The sequence below is a fragment of the Bubalus kerabau genome, chromosome 21 (assembly GCF_029407905.1).
Source record: "Bubalus kerabau isolate K-KA32 ecotype Philippines breed swamp buffalo chromosome 21, PCC_UOA_SB_1v2, whole genome shotgun sequence".
NCBI lineage: Eukaryota > Metazoa > Chordata > Mammalia > Artiodactyla > Bovidae > Bubalus > Bubalus kerabau.
Genome location: NC_073644.1, coordinates 40,106,118 through 40,127,485, shown reverse-complemented (window position 1 = coordinate 40,127,485; position 21,368 = coordinate 40,106,118). Strand labels below are relative to the sequence as shown.

The following is a 21,368-nucleotide window of genomic DNA, read 5'->3' as shown; positions in this document are numbered from 1 at the left end:
TCATGCATACCAAATAACAAAGCAAAAATCACTAATGGATGAAACTCTTACAACATGGATGAAAGGAGAACTTTATAGTCATACCAGCCAAGTGAATTCAATAATCCATCCCAGTAGCACTAAAAGTGGGACAATTAACTATAGCCATCAAATGCCTCTTATGTAATACCTAAAAACACAAATTCACTACAAAGTATTGATTCTTGCTTTAGGAGGGGGAAAATAGTGAACCTAAATCTATTCAAGGTTTTGGGGGTAATTTCTAGTCTTCAGGTAATAGAACAAACAGTAGAACAAGTTAAATGACATTACAAAGAAACAGACAAGTATGTGCAACACTCTAAAGTACAATAAAGTATAGATTTAAAAATGACTGAGACAGTAAATTTGTTATATATTTTACCAGAAAAAATAAACCTTTTAATTATTTTATATAGAAATATATACCAGGCAGACCTTAGAGATATGGTAGGCTTGGCTTCAGATCACAACCAAACAAGGATCACAATAAAGGAAGCTACATAAATGTTTTCCCTTCCCAGTGCATATAAGCTATGTTTATATTATACTATAGTCTATTGAGTGTGCAATAGCATTATTTCTTTTAAAGAATAATGACAGTCAGTCAGTTCAGTCATTCAGTTGTGTCTGATTCTTTGTGACCCCACGGAATGCAGCATGCCAGGCCTCCCTGTCCATCACCAACTCTGGAGTTTACTCAAACTCATATCCATTGAGTCGGTGATGCCATCCAACCATCTCATCCTCTGTCATCCCTTTCTCCTCCTGCCTTCAATCTTTCCCAGCATCAGGGTCTTTTCAAATGAGTCAGCTCTTCACATCAGGTGGCCAAAATATTGGAGTTTCAGCTTCAGCATCAGTCCTTCCAATGAATATTCAGGACTGATTTCCTTTAGGATGGATTGGCTGGATCTCCTTGCAGCTCAAGGGACTCTCAAGAGTCTTCTCCAATACCACAGTTCAAAAGCATCAGTTCTTCAGCACTCAGCTTTCTTTATAGTCCAACTCTCACACCCATACATGACTACTGGAAAAACCATAGCCTTGACTAGGCGGACCTTTGTTGGCAAAGTAATATCTCTGCTTTTAAATATGCTATCTAGGTTGGTCATAACTTTCCTTCCAAGGAGTAAGCGTCTTTTAATTTCATGCCTGCAACCACCATCTGCAGTGATTTTGAAGCCCCAAAAAATAAAGTCTGCCACTGTTTCCACTGTTTCTCCATCTATTTGCCATGAAGTAATGGGACTGGATGCCATGATCTTTGTTTTCTGAATGTTGAGCTTTAAAGCCAACTTTTTTTCACTCTCTTCTCACTTTCATCATAAGGCTCTTTAGTTCTTCACTTGCTGCCATAAGGGTGATGTCATCTGCATATCTGAGGTTACTGATGTCTCTTCCAGAAATCTTGATTCCAGCTTGTGCTTCCTCCAGTCCAGTGTTTCTCATGATGTACTCTGCGTATAAGTTAAATAAGCAGGGTAACAATATACAGCCTTGACGTACTCCTTTTCCTATTTGGAACCAGTCTGCTGTTCCATATCCAGTTATAACTGTTGCTTCCTGACCTGCATACAGATTTCTCAAGAGGCAGATCAGGTGGTCTGGTATGCCATCTCTTTCATAACTTTCCACAGTTTATTGTGATCCACACAGTCAAAAATAACAAGTACTTTATTGCTAAAAATGCTAATGTTCATCTGAGCCTTCAGCAAGTTGTAGCAATAATATCAAAGACCACTAATCACAGATCATCACAACAAACGTAATTTTTAAAAAGTCTGAAAAGTTGCCAGAACGACCAAAATGTTACACAGGGACATTAAGTGAGCAAATACTGTTGGGAAAATGGCATTAACAGACTTGCTTAACACAGAGTTGCCATAAACCTTGAATCCATAAAAAATGCAGTATCTGCAAATGGCAATAAAGCAAAGCTCAATAAATGAGGTATGCCTCGTGTGCTGCAGTCCATGGGGTCACAAATAGTCGGACACAACTGAGCAACTGAACTGATGCCTGTATGTAGCTCTGTGGGGGTTTTTTTGTTTTGTTTTTTTAAATAAGAGGGGGACAGGATGGTCAGAGTTACAAACAGGTTGGAAGATCCCACACTGTTGGCTCTGAAGATGGAGAAAGGGACCACAAGGCCAAGGAATGTGGGTGACTTCTAGAAGTGGAAAGGCAAGCCTTCCCTACAACCTCCAGAAGGTCGCTATCCTGCTGACACTGATTTCAGCAGTCAGATGACCAAGAGAACTGTAAGATAATAAACATACTGTTTTAAGCCACCAAAAAAAAAAAAAAAAGCTGGAGAAATACAGAACAGTGTGTCACAGAGGCCAAAAAGAGAGTACTGCAGCAAAATGAGTTAGTCAAACTGTTCAATGCTGCTGAAGCTAAAAAGACATTTATATGACGAAAGTATACACTACCACTAACTATAGTTTATAAATGTTGGAAATAAACATACAGTGAATAAAACACACTGTATCTGTAAAATCCATGGACCAGACATTCAAGTATATAGTGGTAGAACAGATTATTGAAAACAAGTATTGAAAATACTTTCAGGTGGTCAAGACAAAAACAAGAGACAAGAATTACAAGGTGATTAAAGTTAGGAAAATACAAGATGAGTGATAACATGTAGTTCTTCTTCCTTTAACAAAGAGTGGGCCCCGTTTCTCAACTCAAACAAGTACTTCTCACCCATAGGTTCAGAGACACAGTATTTTTGATTTAGAAGGTATCTTAAGGATTATCCAATCTAAATCCCTATTCAGTACAAACTGATATGCATACACATATCTTTATTTTAGCCCACAGCTACCTCCATAGGAATATTCAGAATAAAGTGTTAAAAACAAACAAAACAAAACAAAACCCTAAGAAAACAACTGAGTTTTTAAAAAATGAATTATTTGTAACACTTTAGAAACTCTTAACTTCAAAGCACTATCTATCAGATTGCGAGGCCATCAATAATTCCACAAAGATGTTAAAATATGTATATACATTTACGAACAACAATAAAGATCCAAACATACAAACATACAGCAACTCTGTGTTTATACTTACAGTGTAATATAACTTTGAGCTCAACCAGGAGTTTCTTTGACCCTCCATGACTTGTTCCTGGAAGCTTCTGCATCGTTTCCCCTTTTTTATTTAATATTTCAATTCTTAATGCACCTATCAGTCCAAAATTAAAAATGAGAACATCTTAGTTACACCCAATGAATCTGATGAATCTGCCAGGTCTTCACATAGCGTTTTAATTTTTTATCATTTTTTTACCATGAAATGTTAAGAAGAAAAGCATTTTTTCAGTGTTTAAAATACACACACACATAAGAAAAACCAAAAACATACCAATGGGGGTTCCAGCAGGTCTGATCTCATTTGGCAATAATTCATCTCCTTCAGGCCAAGTCACTGACAGTCTATCAGGGAGTCTATTATTAAAACAGCATATTAATGTTTCATGAAATGTATTAATTATGGTCTTATTTTTAAAAATAAAAGTTACTAGAAACTTTAATAGTTCTAAATTTTTTCCCCAATAGTTAAATCTGAAATTCTGTATGATTAATACGCCAAAGCTTTAATCACTGCTGTGGCTACAAAGTAAAACAAAATCTCTTGATGTTAAGAGACAGGAATTGTCCCCATTTTTTGAGATTTTTCTACTAATTTGTAGTACAAGCTACCTTTGGGAGAAAGGATAACTCTAGAAACAGAAGAATTACCAGTGAGTTCAGTAAGAATCAAAATAACTGCATCGTTAGCCGCACAAAAGCTGCAGTTTTGTTTTTCGATTTTTTACTTCTTTTGCTCTTATTTTTACCTCTCACCATTTTCTTCTAGTTACAGGCCAAATCATTGCTTTTTAACAAACTTAATCATAGTGCTGTTAACAGTGCTAAGCTTCCTTATTTTTCTATAAAACAAATACAGGATTCTGTTTTGATAACTAGAGCGCTTTTTTTTTTTTAACAGCAAGAAGTTCGTCACAATACACACATTGAAGACTACAAGTGCCTAAATACAAAAGCATAATGTCACACTCAATAATAACTAAAAGGACAATTCCTCTTCAATTTTCTTGTCATTTTTTACCATGCATCTTGAAACATAAATTACCTTGCCATTTCATCTTCTACATATTTTTTCACAGCTTTCTCAGCAACTGTCCTATCCAGCTTTGCAATTGGCACAGTTTTTATTTCATCATATAGTGCCTGAGGTTCCTGAATAAGCAAAATTTATACCAACATTTCAAAAAGCTATTTAAATTTAGTCACAACAAGAATATTGATTTCTTTCAAAAAATATTTTTACCCTAATTAAGTAGATAAATCATAATAACTGTTATTATGTTTATTTCCACAGTGTTTATTTCCATTTTTCAGATAAACACCCTAGGTCTAATTAATCTTCAAATCTTAACAAGAGCATAGTATCAGGAAGGATAAAGGGCCTCCCTGATGGCTCAGACAGTAAAGAATTTGCCTGCAATGCAGGAGACCAGTGTTCGATCCTTGCACTGGGAAGATCCCCTGAAGAAGGGAATGGCTGCCCATTCCAGTATTCTTGCCTGGAGAATTCCACGAACAGAGGAGCTTGGTGGGCTACAAGCCCATGGGGTCACAGAGTCAGACACAACTGCGCAACTAACACTTCTTTGTAAGAATAAAGCCCACTCTAGTTTTGTTTTTCATTCTTGAGATAGAAGTCTGGCTCCAATGTTTATGTTTATGAGCCTTGAATGAAATGTGCACTTTAAAATTACTGTGAAATTGGCAATAATATATTGTAACATTTGTTAAACACTGGGCACATAGATGTTAAGTTCTACAAACTACTAAAAACATCAAATATGAAACATAAAACATCATGCTCCCACTCTTGTAACCAATGTAAAAGCCAAATACAAGTCAAAATAGAATACCGTATCTTTTTTTTTTTAGAATACCGTATCTTTAAGAATTAAGCAAAATAAAGTAGTAATACCAAGAGACTTTGAAGACTATTTTGGGTTACTTGGGGATCTTACCATTGCAATTTGAACCTCTCCTCCTGTAGCATATACTTCTCCATCATGATCACCATAGAGAAAAAATTTCACAATGCTTCCATAAAAGAGAGGAAGTGTCTTGATTGTCTTGACCTAACATTCAGTTTTAAAACAAGGATTTAGTATTAATATTTACTTAGAAAAACAGGTTTAACAATTATTTAACAGAACTATTTTATACAAGGGGAAAAACCCAGAATCTATTATTAGAAAAATTTAATGAAAAAAGCACTCTATAAAGTTATATTTGTGAAGCTCTCCACTTATTTGTAACATCTTTGAAAAGACAGTGGCTTCTTCATATAAAAATGTCATAGTTATGCATGTGTCTAAAAGGTCCATAATACCTTCAAATGAATGCAAGCTGTCTCAAATCCCCATAAAATGTTGCTTGCAGGCTGTGAACAGTGACTTACAAAGTTATTGTTTCTTTCCAATAAATTAGCTCAAAACTTGTCTCTCTCTCTCTCTCTCTCTCTCTCTCTCTCTCTATATATATATATATTTTTTTTTTCCCCTTACCTGGCCTGAAAACACCAGGAGTAATTTCCACTAGTCCAATTCAAAACTTCTCAACTATAAGGACAGCAAGAGTTTACATCCAATCTATCCCTCCAGCCTCATCTCACTTCTGAACTATTTCTCTTCACATATAACAGTTTGCAGTAACCCAGTTCTGCTGCTTTTCCTGATCACTCCCTCCTTGTAACTTTCCACTTGACTTCACGGATACCTTATTTTCCTGGTTTTCTTCTCTCTCACCATCTTATCCCTTTCTTTCTTCTCTGTCAGCTCCTCCTTTTCAGTTTCTAGCTTCTAACTGTTAGAAAAGCAGGCTCAAGCCACACTCACTACTTCATGGTGACCACATCTGATTCCAAAGCTTTCACTATATAATGATGATAGTGTCACATTTGTGGGTTTATTACTACCTCCATAATAAACCCACTTCATAAAAAACCCACTTCATAATAAATCTACTCTGGGCTTCCCGGGTAGCTCAAAGGGTAAAGAATCTGCCTGCAATGCAGGAGACCTGGGCTTAATCCGTGGGTCAGGAAGATCCCCTGGAGAAAGGCATGGCAACCAATTCCAATATCCTTGCCTGGAGAATTCCATGTACAGAGGAGCCTGGTGGGCTCCAGTCCATGGGTTCACAAAGAGTCAGACACAACTGAGCAATGTAAAGTTAAGTTAGTTACCTTCATAATTACCTCTGTAAACCTGAGCCACTACCTCTTGTAAGTTCCACACAAAAGTCACTTCATGCACAAAGAATTGCGTGATTTATTCTCTTATTCCAGGCCCATCCCAAGTCAGAAAATTCTCTCCTTCTAAACTATGAGAATTCTAGTTCTACTAGAGAGAGAACTACTCATTCTCTCTCTTTATTCTTAGGTCATCTGTATTTTCATGCCGTAAGAGCCTGAAGGCAACAGGACACCCCTAGATCTCTATAATCTCCATAATGCCGTCAACAGCACAGTAACTTACAAGCTGCAGACACTAAAAAATTTGATGAAAAACCATTTCTTCATATCACATTAAAAAAACACACTAGATTCTCTATTTGAGTAAAGTGAAGTACAAGAAACAATAAAAATTTTGTTAACTGAGTCTTTGGCAAAAATCATTTTGTTTTTTTTTCCTTAATGTCCTATTAAATTACATAGTTATAATCAATTTGGCCTTGCCTTTCTTTTCTGACTCCTAAGGAAGCAAGACTACATACATTATTTTTGGTTGTTGACAAATTCTAATAACTCTAATTAAGTTTCAAATTCTACTAAAAATTAAACCTAAAAATAAGTTAAACTTACCAGCTGTCCTGCTTTGTATATTTTTCCATCCCATTCTATCGCTGAATAAGTGGCCCAGGGGCCCTGCTTTTTAGAAGGAAGATCAGGACGTGTAATTACTCCTTTAAAAAGGGTGAATTTTATTTGTTTGTCGTACTTTTCATGGCAGTCCTTCAGCCATAAAGCAAACTCTCTGTCAATTTTCATTCGCTGCTCCTGTAAAATTTTAAAATGTTCCACAAAACTTAGCTACTCATAAACAAATACAACCACAGACACTTGTTCATTTCATGTTTCCTTCCAAATACCCACCCACCCCAGAAAACCGAATAAAAAACTAAAATATTTTAATGGCTCTTTCTCCTATACAAATTTAGATTTCTATCAACACATTAATAAAGAAAAAAAACTTTGCTATCATCCTTGGTCCATAAGGTCGCAGAGAGTTGGACACGACTGAAGTGACTGAGCACACACTTGGACCTAAGACTTCAATGGTCAATATCAACATAGATTTCCTTCCCTGTTTTAAACCCTAGGATACACTCCCCCCGCCCCCAACAAAAGATAAACACTGCGTGCCTTGGAAAAGGAGAACTAACTGATTAGGGGAAAAGGGTAAGTGGAAGCCTTCTTAATGTGAAACACGCAAATTCCAACAGGGAAATAAAAAGCTGTATATAAATTAAGCACAGATTTAAACACATACTTAAACATAGATATGGTATATCTATGGTATTAAAATGTCTTAGGGGGTTATTTGGGAGAGAAAAGTTTAAAAAGGCTCTTTTATAAGGTGACAGTGAAAAAAAGGTTGAGAAACAAAGCTATGGCAAAACACATTTTTAAAAAATTATGCTTTATACATTTATTCAAAAACAGATCATAAAATAAAATTTGCTTTCTTGTAATACATAAGAAGAAAATGTGTTATGGCTTATCATTCTTCTCTCTGCTGAGAGACCCCAGAGATTTACACTTCAGTGTAAGCTACTATACACTGGTTTAATGCTTGTCTTTAGGAGAAGGAGTAGGGGAAGATCATTGCATTACATGCTTTCACAGAAGACAAAGCGTCAAGTTACAGAAGTTTGTTTTCTCTGTACACCTTACTCCACAACCCACCATTTCCAAATGAAAACTGGGCAAAATTAAAACTGATTTCAGCTTAAGTTTTTGCAACTTGCAGTCAGATGACCAGTATATTAATCATTAAAAAAATTAGATTTTAAAAAGATTAGATTTCTTATTCGAATAAGAAATATATGTACATGGTAAACACCAAAAAATGGCATATATTTTTCAAGGAAACTTTCCCCCTAATCTGTTCCCAGGTACCAACTCCTTCCTGAATCAGTAAATTAGTGTTGTCACTTTGACAACTTGACAACAGTATTAAAATTATTAACTAGGAATGAGACTGTCTGCCTACCAAATTTTTATGCTGTATTTCAGTCTCAGACCTCATCTGTATTAGATAAAATTACATCAGATTCAGAATCCTTTTTATTAAAAGCAAAATGAATGTCAACATGTTATAGAGATATACAAATACTGTGTTATATATTGTGTTTACTGTCCAGCAACTTTAAGTTTAGAATAAATGCACCCATCTCTTGGCAACTTAACATTACATTACTGAAAGAGTAGCATCAAGTAAGTTTCTGACGTGTTTAGGCAAAAGGCAAGTACACGAGCTCCATTCAACTTTTAAAAAAAATTTATCATTCTTTTTCTATTGATTAAAGCAGGTTTTAATAGTGATCAATCTCAAATTACCCTTTAGCCCGAAGTATTTCACAGTTCTACCTAAATTTTACCCCCAAAGTTAGATTAAAATTGTATATTTAGGTTACTAATATATAAACAAAGCCTCTCTATTAGATAAAATTCTTACATGCTCTTTGCAAACAGACATGCTTCTGAAGATTCTATTCACCACATCAAAGTATTGATGAAGAGCTGATAAGTTTTATCCCAGTAAGAGCTAATCAGTTTGAAATTTTTGAGTGAACAATAAATGCTCATGAACTAAAATTTATATTCTTTTGAGTAAATAAAATGAAAACTATGCAAACTGTCAGTACAAATCTACACTACAAGTGACTTTTGTTGAACTTAAGATAGAACACTTCTGCAAATATTCAAAACTTGATATTTAAAATCATACCTGTCCATTTAAAATCCTTGTAAAAAGGGTGTTCTTGTCTTTCAGTTTTAGCTCAAGATCCATAAAGGTCAGTTTATTTGTGCTGACCTGGAATTTGTCATTAGTGAATAATGCACCAGATATCCTATTGTAGCACTCAAAAGGTGCAAGCCCTCTCTTCTTAGGAGGAGTACACCAGTCAAAGCTTGAATAAAACAAAATACTGGTTAGTAAAAAGATAAGATCATAAAACAATGTAATCTCAGCAAAAATCAGAACTTACTCTTCAACAGATGTATATGGTATTAGCCGTCCATTCCAAAAACATTCAAAAATAGGCCTTTTCCCTCTTGCTGCTTTCTCAAGTATGAAACAATCGTCATCATCATCTTCATCTTTTAATTCTAGGACAAAGGAACAAGTGGAACAAATAATTTTTACCACTGAGAAATCAATTTCGAGAAATGAAATGTTAAAGCTTCTTCGGAGAAACGGTAACAAAAATTCTTATGATCTTTAACACTGTGTTCTGTAAAACCTCAAAGTACCTTTATTCTGTTTGCCCTCAAAAATGCAGATTTTCAAAGTGGCTCCACATTACCAACAGTGATTCTCATTAAAAAGCAATAATTACATACTCATGAATCTGCGTAAGGATTACTATACTAGCTACTGAGCCTGCCATCTGAAAAACCTATTTATAAATACGGGAGCTTGAATCTTCTACCTAAATCATGTCTCACAACTCTGTTGGAACCAGTACACTCACATAAAAATCATCTGGAATTTCTATGATGTCTAGAAACAGCAAGTTTGCTTAGCTTGGACAAATTAATAATACTAATTCAAGTTTACATTATGATACAGTTAGAGTTCTTTCCTATGTTATAAAGCACAACTGTCTACACATTTCTATGTTTAGTAATACCTTTTCATATACTCAGATAAATTGGATTCAAGCATTATGATCCTAATATAGTAATACCTCAGTTATTCTGGCATTAAGTCATTCCCCCTGACCCCCAATAAAGTCTTTTTCTCCAAAAAAATCTTCACAAGAAGTTCATAAGTAAAAGTTCCTTCCAATCAAAACATTTCACTTGCTCTTAGAGAACCCCTCTGATCATCATTCAACTAATTAGCTATTATTTTAAGACATCATTTTTAAGGACTTTATCTTTTTGTCTGTAAGCATACCAAAATCACAAATGACAAATGAAAAACAGGCCAGAGACTGAATGGGAGGCAGAGTCACTAAGTAATAATATGTATGAACACTTACTAAACAGGGTTGGGTCCTAAACCCCTACAACAAGTCTATGAGGCAAGGATTATAAAAATTATTATTTCCCATTTCACAGATACTAAAGCAGTAGTTTGTCAAATTTTGCACAATAGAAAGTGGCAAAGACAGGATTCAAATCAGGAAATCTGGTTCCAAAACACAATAGTAAGGATATACTAAGAAATCATTCTGAATGAGAAAATATAACACTGTTAATCTATGAAAATTGAATGTGATCCCAATAATGTCCCATTAGGACATTTTTATTCAAAGTACAGTACAAAGTGATTCCAAGGTTTATCTAGAAGAGCAAAAGATTAAGAATTATGAATTTTCTCAAAAAAGAACAATAGTGTCTTGTCCTACTGATATCAATATACACTAAAGGACAAGAGATTCGCTATAAAGGACATGTTATTCATGTATAAAAACACAAAACCTATCAATGCCTTATAGCAAACAATCCAGGTTCTATGTACTTATGGGAACTTTATATTATTATGAAAGTGATATTTATATATAACATTCAATAATTGGTACTAGGAAACTGGAAACCCACATGGAAAATATTAAGTTAATCCTCAAACAAAAAAGAAGATTACAGGTATATTAAAGATATAAACATAAAATGATAAAAGCTACAGAATCTATAAAAAAAATTATAAAAAAATGAGACGTACGAAGCCTTTCTGCAGCAAGGCCTATCAGAAAGCATAAAGAAAAAAACCAATGTGACTACATAAAGTTTAAAACTACTTTATAAATATCTACAAAGATAACAGGAAGACAACATGGAGAGTATATAAAGGAATACTATGTGGTACATAGCTAAAAGTTCAGTTCAGTAAGAGAAGTACGATATAAGAACATGTAATGTTTCTTAGCACCACAGCTTTATTTATCTGGGTGTAAATATACACAAAAATTAGCAATTATAAAAACTACAACTACCTTAACAACTTAAGACCTGCATAAGGAAAAAACGTTTTAAAATTTATCTAACCTTAAGCCTAACTAATAATTAAGAAAATTAATCACAACTTTGTATTTTGTAGCTAAGGTAACAGATTAACATACTTGATGGAAAGCATGGATCATCAGGGTAGGTTTCTCTATCATATAAGAAAGGGTGATATCGGATAATCCCTTCCACTACACCATCTCCTTCAACATGAGCCTTGAACTCAAAACTATCAGCTGCTGTATTTATATACAATGTCTGCATGTCATCTTGTATTTCCCTCAGGTTGATAATCTTAGGTGTCTTCCCCTTTTCAAACATAGAAATCTAAAATAAAAATAAAATAAAAACAATTAAATTTGACAGTGACTGCACTTTTGTTCTCATCTATGATCCAACAACAGAAAAGCAAAAACTATTTTTATTTGTATAAATAATCATCTAGATTAACAAAATACATATATATTTCTATCTCAGTTAAATAGGTCTAAGGAGCATCTTAATTAAGAAATATATTACCAAAAAACTGAAAGTAAGCAAAGAAAGCACTGAAGGATATATGTCACGAATTTATTTAAGCTTTCCTGCTAGAGGTTTGTCTGTCTGTGCACTCAGTCATGTCCAACTCTTTGCAACCCCATGGACTACAGCCCACCAGACTCCTCTGTCCATGGAATTTCCCAGGCAAGAGTACTGGAATGGGTTGCCATTTCCTACTCCAGGGGATCTTCCCGACCCAGGGACAGAACTTGCGTCTCTTGTGTCTCCTGCACTGGCAGGTGGATTCTTTACCACTGGCATCACCTGGGAAGCCCTAGAGGTAGGGAGTAGGATAAAGACATACATGAAATTCCACCTGACATGTGGGCAAGGATACTGAGAACTCAACATTCAAATGTTCTGTTCTTCTACATCTTACTTTACTTATTTTTTTCTTATTAAGAGATTTCTATGAACCAAAGGGAAACTATTTATATCTTTTCTTCCCTGCTTTTGAGACATGACATTCAGTAATGGCTCATATCTCTACAGAAGACAAAGAAAATAGAAACCAGATACTAGGGTAAATAAGATATCCAGAAAAGTACACCTTAGGAATAATCTCTTTACTTAGACATCAAACTAGAGAAGTGGTTTGGTAAAAGACAAGGACAGAGAAGTTACTGATTGACTTTTCTTATCCAGATTAACTTGGAACTAGAACACAGACCTAATATTTCACAATACTTAAGAAAGAATTTTATCTTACTTCAATATCAATGTTGTTGAAAGGTCCAGCTTCCTTTGATGTACGCTGTTCATTCCCTTTTGGACCATGGATGTAATAATGATAAATATGCCTAAAATATAGAAGAATAACTTTATACTTATAATTCACATAAAACTACAGTTCATCCAATCTTCTACCAAAAAAAACTTGATTACTACTATTTGGCAGTACCTACTAGGTGCCACGCACAATATTAAGCATTTTTAAACACAGTAAACCACATAATGGTAAAAACAATCATGAGATTCAGGTATTATTTCCCCTCATTTTATAAATACAGAAGTTGGGAATGCAAGAAATTATTTAATTTACTTAAGGTCACAGAATTACAGTGTGAGGAGATTCAAGCCAAGTCTTTTCAACTTCAAATCCCACATACTTAAAGTGTATTTTACAAAAAAACCCTAGAACTACAAGGTGAAAGTAAAGTTGCTCAGTTGTGTCCTACCCTTTGCAAGCCCATGGACTGTAGCCCACCAGGCTCCTCCGTCCATGGGATTTTCCAGGCAAGAGTACTGGAGTGGGCTGCCATTTCCTTCTCCAGGGGATCTTAGCAACCCAGGGATCAAACCCAGGTCTCCCGAACTACAAGGTGAGAGGCTATAATTCTACTTGTAGGGATTTTCTAGAAAAGACTCAAATATCAGGGAGTATACACAATTGGGTATTTTTAACTTATGTCCCCAACATGAGAGTATCATTCTGTCTCATCTTTTTTCTCCTGTAGAAATGAAACAATCTTATGCCAATACTCCTAAAATTAATAAATTCAACATCATCCCATCAAAAACCACCACTTCAGAAATTTTTGCTATTTTATTTTGGAAAATGTTTAAAAAGATTATACTCTGGGGAAATTATTCACGTCTCTCCATATCACACAGCCCAAATGCAATCATTCCTCAAGCAGTAGTATTAAATATTCCTTCGTACAAATTTTATCTTTTCAGCTCAGTTCAGTTCAGTTGCTCCGTCTTGTCCGCCTCTTTGCGACCCCATGAACTGCAGCATGCCAGGCCTCCCTGTCCATCACCAACTCCCGGAGTTCACTCAAACTCACGTCCATCGGGTCGGTGATACCATCCAACCATCTCATCCTCTGTCGTCCCCTTCTCCTCCTGCCCCCAATCCCTCCCAGCATCAAAGTCTTTTCCAATGAGTCAACTCTTTGCATGAGGTGGCCAAAGTATTGGAGTTTCAGCTCTAGCATCAGTCCTTCCAAAGAACACCAAGGGCTGATCTCCTTTAGAATGGACTGGTTGGATCTCCTTGCAGTCCAAGGGACTCTCAAGAGTCTTCTCCAACACCACAGTTCAAAAGCATCAATTCTTCGGCGCTCAGCCTTCTTCACAGTCCAACTCTCACAGCCATACATGACCACTGGAAAAACCATAGCCTTGACCAGATGGACCTTTGTTGGCAAAGTAATGTCTCTGCTTTTGAATATGCTATCTAGGTTGGTCATAATTTTCCTTCCAAGGAGTAAGCGTTTTTTCATTTCATGGCTGCAGTCATCATCTGCAGTGATTTTGGAGCCCCAAAAAATAAAGTCTGACACTGTTTCCACTGTTTCCCCATCTATTTCCCATGAAGTGATGGGACCGGATGCCATGATCTTCGTTTTCTGAATGCTGAGCTTTAAGCCAACTTTTTCACTCTCCTCTTTCATTTTCATCAAGAGGCTTTTGAGTTCCTCTTCACTTTCTGCCATAAGGGTGGTGTCATCTGCATATCTGAGGTTATTGAGATTTCTCCCAGCAATCTTGATTCCAGCTTGTGCTTCTTCCAGCCCAAGTTTCTCATGATGTACTTGGCATATAAGTTAAATAAGCAGGGTAACAATATACAGCCTTGATGTACTCCTTTTCCTATTTGGAACCAGTCTGTTGTTCCATGTCCAAATATCTTTTCAAAATTACACTAATTGTCCTAGTTTAAAACACTACTAAAATAAAAAGAAATCACTGAAAATCTTGAGATCTTCCTTCAAACATCTCAAAAGTGTTAACATCATAAGTTTACAAGCATATATTAAGAAAGTGTGCTATAAATAGCTTACCAAGTGTATGTTTCTATGTCATTCTTTTTAAGAACAAGAGTTATGTTATAATTATCTTATGTTATTATGTACACTGAGTTCTTTCAGTTAAGAGAAATAATAGAATAGCTAATAAACAGTCCAAAGTCCTATTTAAAACTCTTGTGTTACAGGGCCAATAAACATCAATATTCAAGAAAAAAAGGCATTCCTAAAATCAAATTTATTTCTTCATAACAATTTTTAACTGTTAATATATATTTATGTACAAAACAGAATCTTAACAGCCCCTGAATAAGTAGAAAAAATATGAAAAGATACCTTATTTTTAAACATGAACTTTGTACAGCATACCCACTTTTGGAGACTAATTCAGGCTAATACAAATTATGGAAACAATCCAATATATATCATGTAATTACAGAGGAAGAAACTTAACAACCTTAAATATACATACTTCTGATTTGATCTAACAGAATATGTACTCCCTAAAAGTTTTCCTCAAGTAGATACACAAAGATTTATTTTTAGATTACTCATTTCATACAGCACATATGCATATTTTTATATTAAGACTCAATATATTCATTCAATAAACTTTTACTGAGCAACTACAATGACTCATTGGAAAAGACTCTGATGCTGGGAGGGACTGGGGGCAAGAGGAGAAGGGGACGACAGAGGATAAGATGGCTGGATGGCATTACCGACTCGATGGACATGAGTTTGAGTGAACTCCAGGAGTTGGTGATGGACAGGGAGGCCTGGCGTGCTGCGATTCATGGGGTAGCAAAGAGTCGGACACGACTGAGCAACTGAACTGAATTGAACAATGTAACAGGAAACACTGGGGATGTAACAGTGCACAAAAAACAATAAACATCCCAAGGTGGGAGGCAGACAAAAAAATAAATAAATAAGTAAAATACATGGATTATAATCCATGCTGCATAGCAAAAGCACGCAAGGGGGAAGTGGGATTGATTAGCTGAATTGGATAAACTCTTAACTATGGGCCTCTTATTTGTAATGACCAATATATTACATGTGTGCTAAGTTGCTTCAGTCATGTCCGACTCTTTGTGACCCTATGGACTGTAGCCCACCAGGCTCCTCTATCCATGTGCTTCTCCAGGCAAGATACTGGAGTGGGTTGCCATTCCCTTCTCCAGGGGATCTTCTTGACCCAGGGATTGAACCTGCATCTCCTGTGGCTCCTGCATCGCAGTCAGGCAGATTCTTAACCACTGAGCCCCTGGGGAAGCCAAGTCACCAGTAAATATTTACAGAATAGAGAACCATTTTAACAGCTAACATCAGAGTAATGGTTCCTATGCTGAGGGAAGAAATGGGATAGGATAAAAGCAGACAGCCAAGAGGTTTCAATGTATCTGTAATATTTTCTATCTTAAAAAAAAGATAAGAAAAAGCATGTCCTGGATCAAATGTAAATACTTACGTTAACTGCCTGGTCCAAAGATGGAAATAATTTTTCAAGTACTGTATGTGTTCTGGTTGTACCCCTGTGATAACCACAGCAGTAAAGCTATCTTTTTCCTTCTCCTCTGCGATAAGATGCTGTAGAAATCTTTCATCATCATTTGTAATGTGACTAGAATCAGACGGCTACAAGAGTGAACATAAGTACAGCAGATTACATGCAGCTCAAATGTAGTTAACAAACAAAGTTTACATCAACCATCAACATTCACTTGGATAATTTCAAATACAGGCTTCAAAAATCTTTTGGAGGAAAATCACCAAATACAAATCAGCTGAGTGTGTGACAAAGCTGTGAGGACAGAGAGCCTTTTACAGAGATTGCTAAACTGGCATACAAAAAGGAGAATCCTATACCATAATGCTAAACCAACTGTAGAATCAAAAAGAAAAGGGAAAAGAAAAATAAATACTGAATTTAAAAATACCTCCCAAATTGAGAACACTTACCCTAAAGTGGAATGAGTCCTTGCTTGGGGTACCTACCACTTAACTTGGTCAGGATCAATGCCCAGCCGGTCCACATTCATTAAAACTAGGATACAGCCTGAACCCAGCTGACTTAGCCCAAAGGCACTGTGTTTAAAAGGGAGTAAAACCATCCTGGGCCCCAGTCCACTTTCAGAGAATATCTATAGTTTGTGGGGGGAGGGAGGGATGTGTTTGAGGATCAGAATTTAAAACTTCTCTGTTTTTATTTTACTATGAGTCTGTATATTAAAAATTACATGCATATGTATGCATATATGTACTATGTAAGTTGCTGTACACATAAAAACTTACAAGGATAAGGATACACACTGAACTATTAGGAAAAGGGACTTTGAAATAAACACCATAAGTATTTATAAGTTCCAATTCCTTTTAAAGTTAGATTAGGAGAAAATTCAACTAAATATATCATAAGGACTTTTATCTGGCATTTGAGACTATTTTTATGTTCTTTATAAAAGTTACTTTAGACTCAAAAATTTTTTTAAGTTTTACTTTTAAAAAAGGTTTTAAAATTTGAAAATTTTAAAACGTTTCAAAGTTGAATGAGTAATACAACAAATACCATGTGCTCACCACGATTCAAATTTATTAACATTCCACTTATTAACATGAGAGTTTGAATGCAAATTTAATCACTGTTTTGTATTCTACTTCTGTGATTATTATACAACAAATACTTAAAAACTCAAACTCAGAGCAAGGAAACAGTTTATAATCTTATGAACGATTTCCAGGAAGCTGACTTGGCTTTATGAGAAAAGTTATTTTCTGAAGACTTCAGCCTAAGAAAGCACACAAATGATCACTTTTGCTATTCACAAAATTAAAATTAAAATTTAATTTGAAAATTCCATATTTTAAAGTTTTTAAAATAACATAAGTATCTTAGAAATTGAAAAAAAAAGTTCTTGTCCCATCATCCATCCAAGGTATAAATTTACAATGAGTTAAAATGTACTGTACCTTTCTGTTTCTAATAAATCCGCTATATATTGCCTCTTTATTTTTCTCCCTCTTCTCAAAATCTTCTTTAGAAAGTAAAAGTTCATGAACATCCTGGGAGTCTGCAGGCTTACTTATCATCTGTTAAGTATTAAAAAGATTACCTTTTAAATTCACAAAATTTAAAATGAATAATACAATTAGACAGTCAACTTCAAAATATTTTGACCAACTTTCACTTTTAAGAAATCTTTTTTACTTACTCTGGCTGACTGTCCAACAAAGAAAACAGCCTGCTTGCCCCCAACACCAAAATAGGAAATATCACTATTTAAACTGCGAGGTACTGGCAGTGGTCGAACATATCCTGAATGATCACTAAAATAAAACATTACATTAATGCAGTGTTATTAAACAAACGACTCAGGTGCTAATGAAAACTGTTTTAGCAGTTTTATTAAGAGTTAATAAAATGATCCCCAAGCCAGATAATACCCCTGTTCAAATGTAAAAGAATCAGAGCCAAAAGCCAAAACAGCATCTAGTCCAAAGGCTCTCAAAGTTTGTTACCCAGGCCAGCTGCATCAGCAAACCTGGAAACTCTAAGAAATGCAAATTCTTGGGCTCACCCCCTCAAATCAGAAAATTTCAAATATCTGTAACTCTACAGTCTTCCCTTCAAAATCCTTTACTCATTCAAAACTCATTAAAATACTGTCTCATGACTAGTGGGAATTACAACAAAGAGATTCTCGTTTCCATGTGCTTCTGCTCTGTCATGTCTGATTCTTTGTGACCCCCATGGACTGTAGCCCACCAGGCTCCTCTGTCCATGGAATTCTCCAGGCAAGAATACTAGAGTGGGTCGCCATGCCCTCCTCCAGGGAATCTTCCCAACCCAGGGATCAAACCCAGGTCTCCCGCACTGCAGGCAGATTCTTTACTGTCTAAGCCACCAGAGAAGCCCTCTCATTTCCAATGGATCATGACAAATGAAAGAGCTGAGACTCAGCCTCTGATTGCAGCATACCACCACCGTGGAGAGCAGGCATCCCTGGTCTTGTGAATACAGGGAAGATCTCCAGGGACACAGTTTCCCAATATAAGACACCCACAAAACTGGGGTGAGGCTGGAACCACACCACCAAGTGGAAAGGTCAGAGAACAGAGCTGGCACAGCTGGGAAGAACAGATACACAACAGAATTAAAAAAAAAAAAAAAAAAAGAATGAAAAGTATCAAGTGGGACTAAAAACAAATAACTAAAAGATAATATCTCACACAAGTTTAAATGCAGTTCAAGAAAGAGAGGAGAGAATGAATAATAGCTGCAAATATTCTCAAATCACTAAAAGGCATAGATCCACAGATCCAGAACAAAAGAGCCCAAACAGGAAACATAAAAAGAAATCCACTTCACAGTGAATACTAAAAACAAAACAGAATAACTAGAAAACACACTGAGAAGATAAATGGCTTCGCAGGCTTTGACAGCAACAGTATAAGACGGTGGAATATTATCTCCAAAGGGCCAAGAGCAAATGTCAGTATAGAACTGTGAACTAGGGCTAAATAAAGAATTTACAGACAAAAGCCAAGGGAATTTACCATTAAGAGATTTGCTCTAAAGCAATGTTCCTACAAGCACAATCTGACACACAAGGAAATCATAATATTATCAATACAAAGGCTAATTTTTTAAATATATGTTAAAATTTTTTAATTCTTTGTTAGAAAAAATGTTGTATATAATTTGGGGAATTCCAAGTCAGACTTGAAATACTGTACAACAGAAGTCTAACTCTGGGAACCTCCCTTGTGGTCCAGTGGTTGAGAGTCTACAAGCCAGTATGGGGGACACAGATCTGATCTGTAGTCCAGGAGGACTCCACACGCCAGAGGACAACTAAGACCGTGTGCCACAACTACTGAAGCCCACAGGCCCTAGAACCTGCGCTCTCCAACCAAAGAAACCAATGCAAGCAGAAGCCCACGCATCACAAGGAGAGAGTGGCCCCCACTTGCTGAAACTACAGAAAGCCCATGTGCAGCAACAAAGACAAGCATAGTCACAAAAATAAATACCCAGAAAAACATCTACTTCTGCTTTACTGACTCTACCAAAGCCTTTGACTGTGTGGATCACAACAAACTGTGGACAATTCTTAAAGAGATGGGAATACCAAACCACCTGACCTGCTTCCTGAGAAATCTGTATGCAGGTCAAGAAGCAAGAGTTAGAACTGGACATGGAACAACAGACTGGTTCCAAGTCGGGAAAGGAGTACATCAAGGTATATTGTCACCCTGCTTATTTAACTTACATGCAGAGTATATCATGATAAATCCTGGGCTGGATGAAGCACAAGCTGGAATCAAGATTACCAGGAGAAACTTCAGTAACCTCAGATATGCAGAGGACACCACCCTTATGGCAGAAAGTGAAGAACTAAAGAGTCTCTTGACAAAAGTGAAAGAGAAGAGTGAAAAGGTTGGGTTAAAACTCAACATTTAGAAAACTAAGATCATGGCATCTGGTCTCATCACTTCATGGCAAATAGATGGGAAGCAATGGAAACAGTGAGACACTTTATTTTTTGGGGGGTTCCAAAACCACTGCAGATGGTGACCGCAGCCATGAAATTAAAAGGCACTTGCTCCTTGGAAGAAAAGCTATGATCAACCTAGACAGCATATTAAAAAGCAGAGACATTACTTTGCCAACAAAGGCCCGCCTAGTCAAAACTATGGTTGTTCCAGTAGTCATGTATGGATGTGAGAGTCGGACTATAAGTAAAGAAAGCCGAGCACCGAAGAACTGATGCTTTTGAACTGTAGTGTTGGAGAAGACTCTTGAGAGTCCCTTGGACTGCGAGGAGATCCAACCAGTCCATCCTAACGGAAATCAGTCCTGAATATTCATTGGAAGGACTGATGCTGAAGCTGAAAGTAAAATCCTTTGGCCACCTGATGTGAAGAGCTGACTCATTTGAAAAGACCCTGATGCTGGGAAAGATTGAAGGTGGAAGAAGAATGGGATGACAGAGGATGAGATGGTTGGATGGCATCACCGACTCAAGAGACACGAGTTTGAGCAAGCTCCGGGACTTGGTGATGGACAGGGCTGCATGCTGCAGTCCATGGGGTCGCAGAGAGTCAGACATGACTGAGCGACTGAACTGAACTGAAAACTTTGGGCAGGAAGTGATTAAAGTACTCTAAATTCTTTAATATGGGAGAAGTGAGATACCTGAAGATAAATATGCATTTTTAAATTTCAAAGACAAGCAGGAAAATAAACATATAAATTCTAAAATATTAAAAGAGAAAAAATGTAGAACAGTGTTTTCAAAAGCAACAACAAAAAGTTGCAACTAATTAAAAAAACAGAAATAATGGGATAAAAATATTTTAATTGGTATAAAAAGTTTTCACCTATGTATCAATTTTCAAAATAAAGACAACAATGACCAGGTCAAACAATGTAATACTAGACCTACAAAACAAAGCACACAAACAATACCTCTGTTCACAGAATACAAAGCAACTGCCATACACAGACTCAATCTCCACGTAACAAAACATAAACCTGCCCCCCCCCCACAAAAAAGCATGCATATATACAAACACTACCACAATATACAAATAAACCACACAACATGTACGCACATTTACAGTGCTCCAACACACACACACAATGTATGTAACAGCAACAATAAAAAGAACATCTTAAAGAGAGAAAACAGACACCATATATTCTGAGAAACAAAGATAAGAATGACAACAGACTTTTCATTGTAAAGTACGCAAGTCAGTAGAAAACGGGAA

At 36.1% G+C, this 21,368-nt stretch overlaps 1 protein-coding gene across 3 annotated transcripts in view; it reads right to left on the bottom strand.

Annotated features, from left to right (window-relative positions):
* The window catches only part of SMCHD1 (structural maintenance of chromosomes flexible hinge domain containing 1), a 135,499-nt gene that overhangs the window by 74,301 nt on the left and 39,830 nt on the right, over positions 1-21,368 (bottom strand). For all 3 annotated transcript variants that reach the window (XR_008706685.1, XM_055559420.1, XM_055559419.1), the window contains exons 6-17: positions 17,804-17,918; positions 17,562-17,681; positions 16,063-16,229; positions 12,545-12,635; positions 11,412-11,622; positions 9,333-9,453; positions 9,071-9,254; positions 6,922-7,116; positions 5,081-5,194; positions 4,168-4,274; positions 3,397-3,479; positions 3,103-3,216 (exon numbers count right to left, since the gene is read on the bottom strand). Coding sequence is in view for 2 of the 3 variants with exons in the window: in XM_055559420.1 (XP_055415395.1) it covers positions 3,103-3,216; positions 3,397-3,479; positions 4,168-4,274; positions 5,081-5,194; positions 6,922-7,116; positions 9,071-9,254; positions 9,333-9,453; positions 11,412-11,622; positions 12,545-12,635; positions 16,063-16,229; positions 17,562-17,681; positions 17,804-17,918 (1,622 nt within the window). In the remaining variant the exon portion in view is untranslated. The remainder of the gene's footprint in view (positions 1-3,102; positions 3,217-3,396; positions 3,480-4,167; positions 4,275-5,080; positions 5,195-6,921; positions 7,117-9,070; positions 9,255-9,332; positions 9,454-11,411; positions 11,623-12,544; positions 12,636-16,062; positions 16,230-17,561; positions 17,682-17,803; positions 17,919-21,368) is intronic.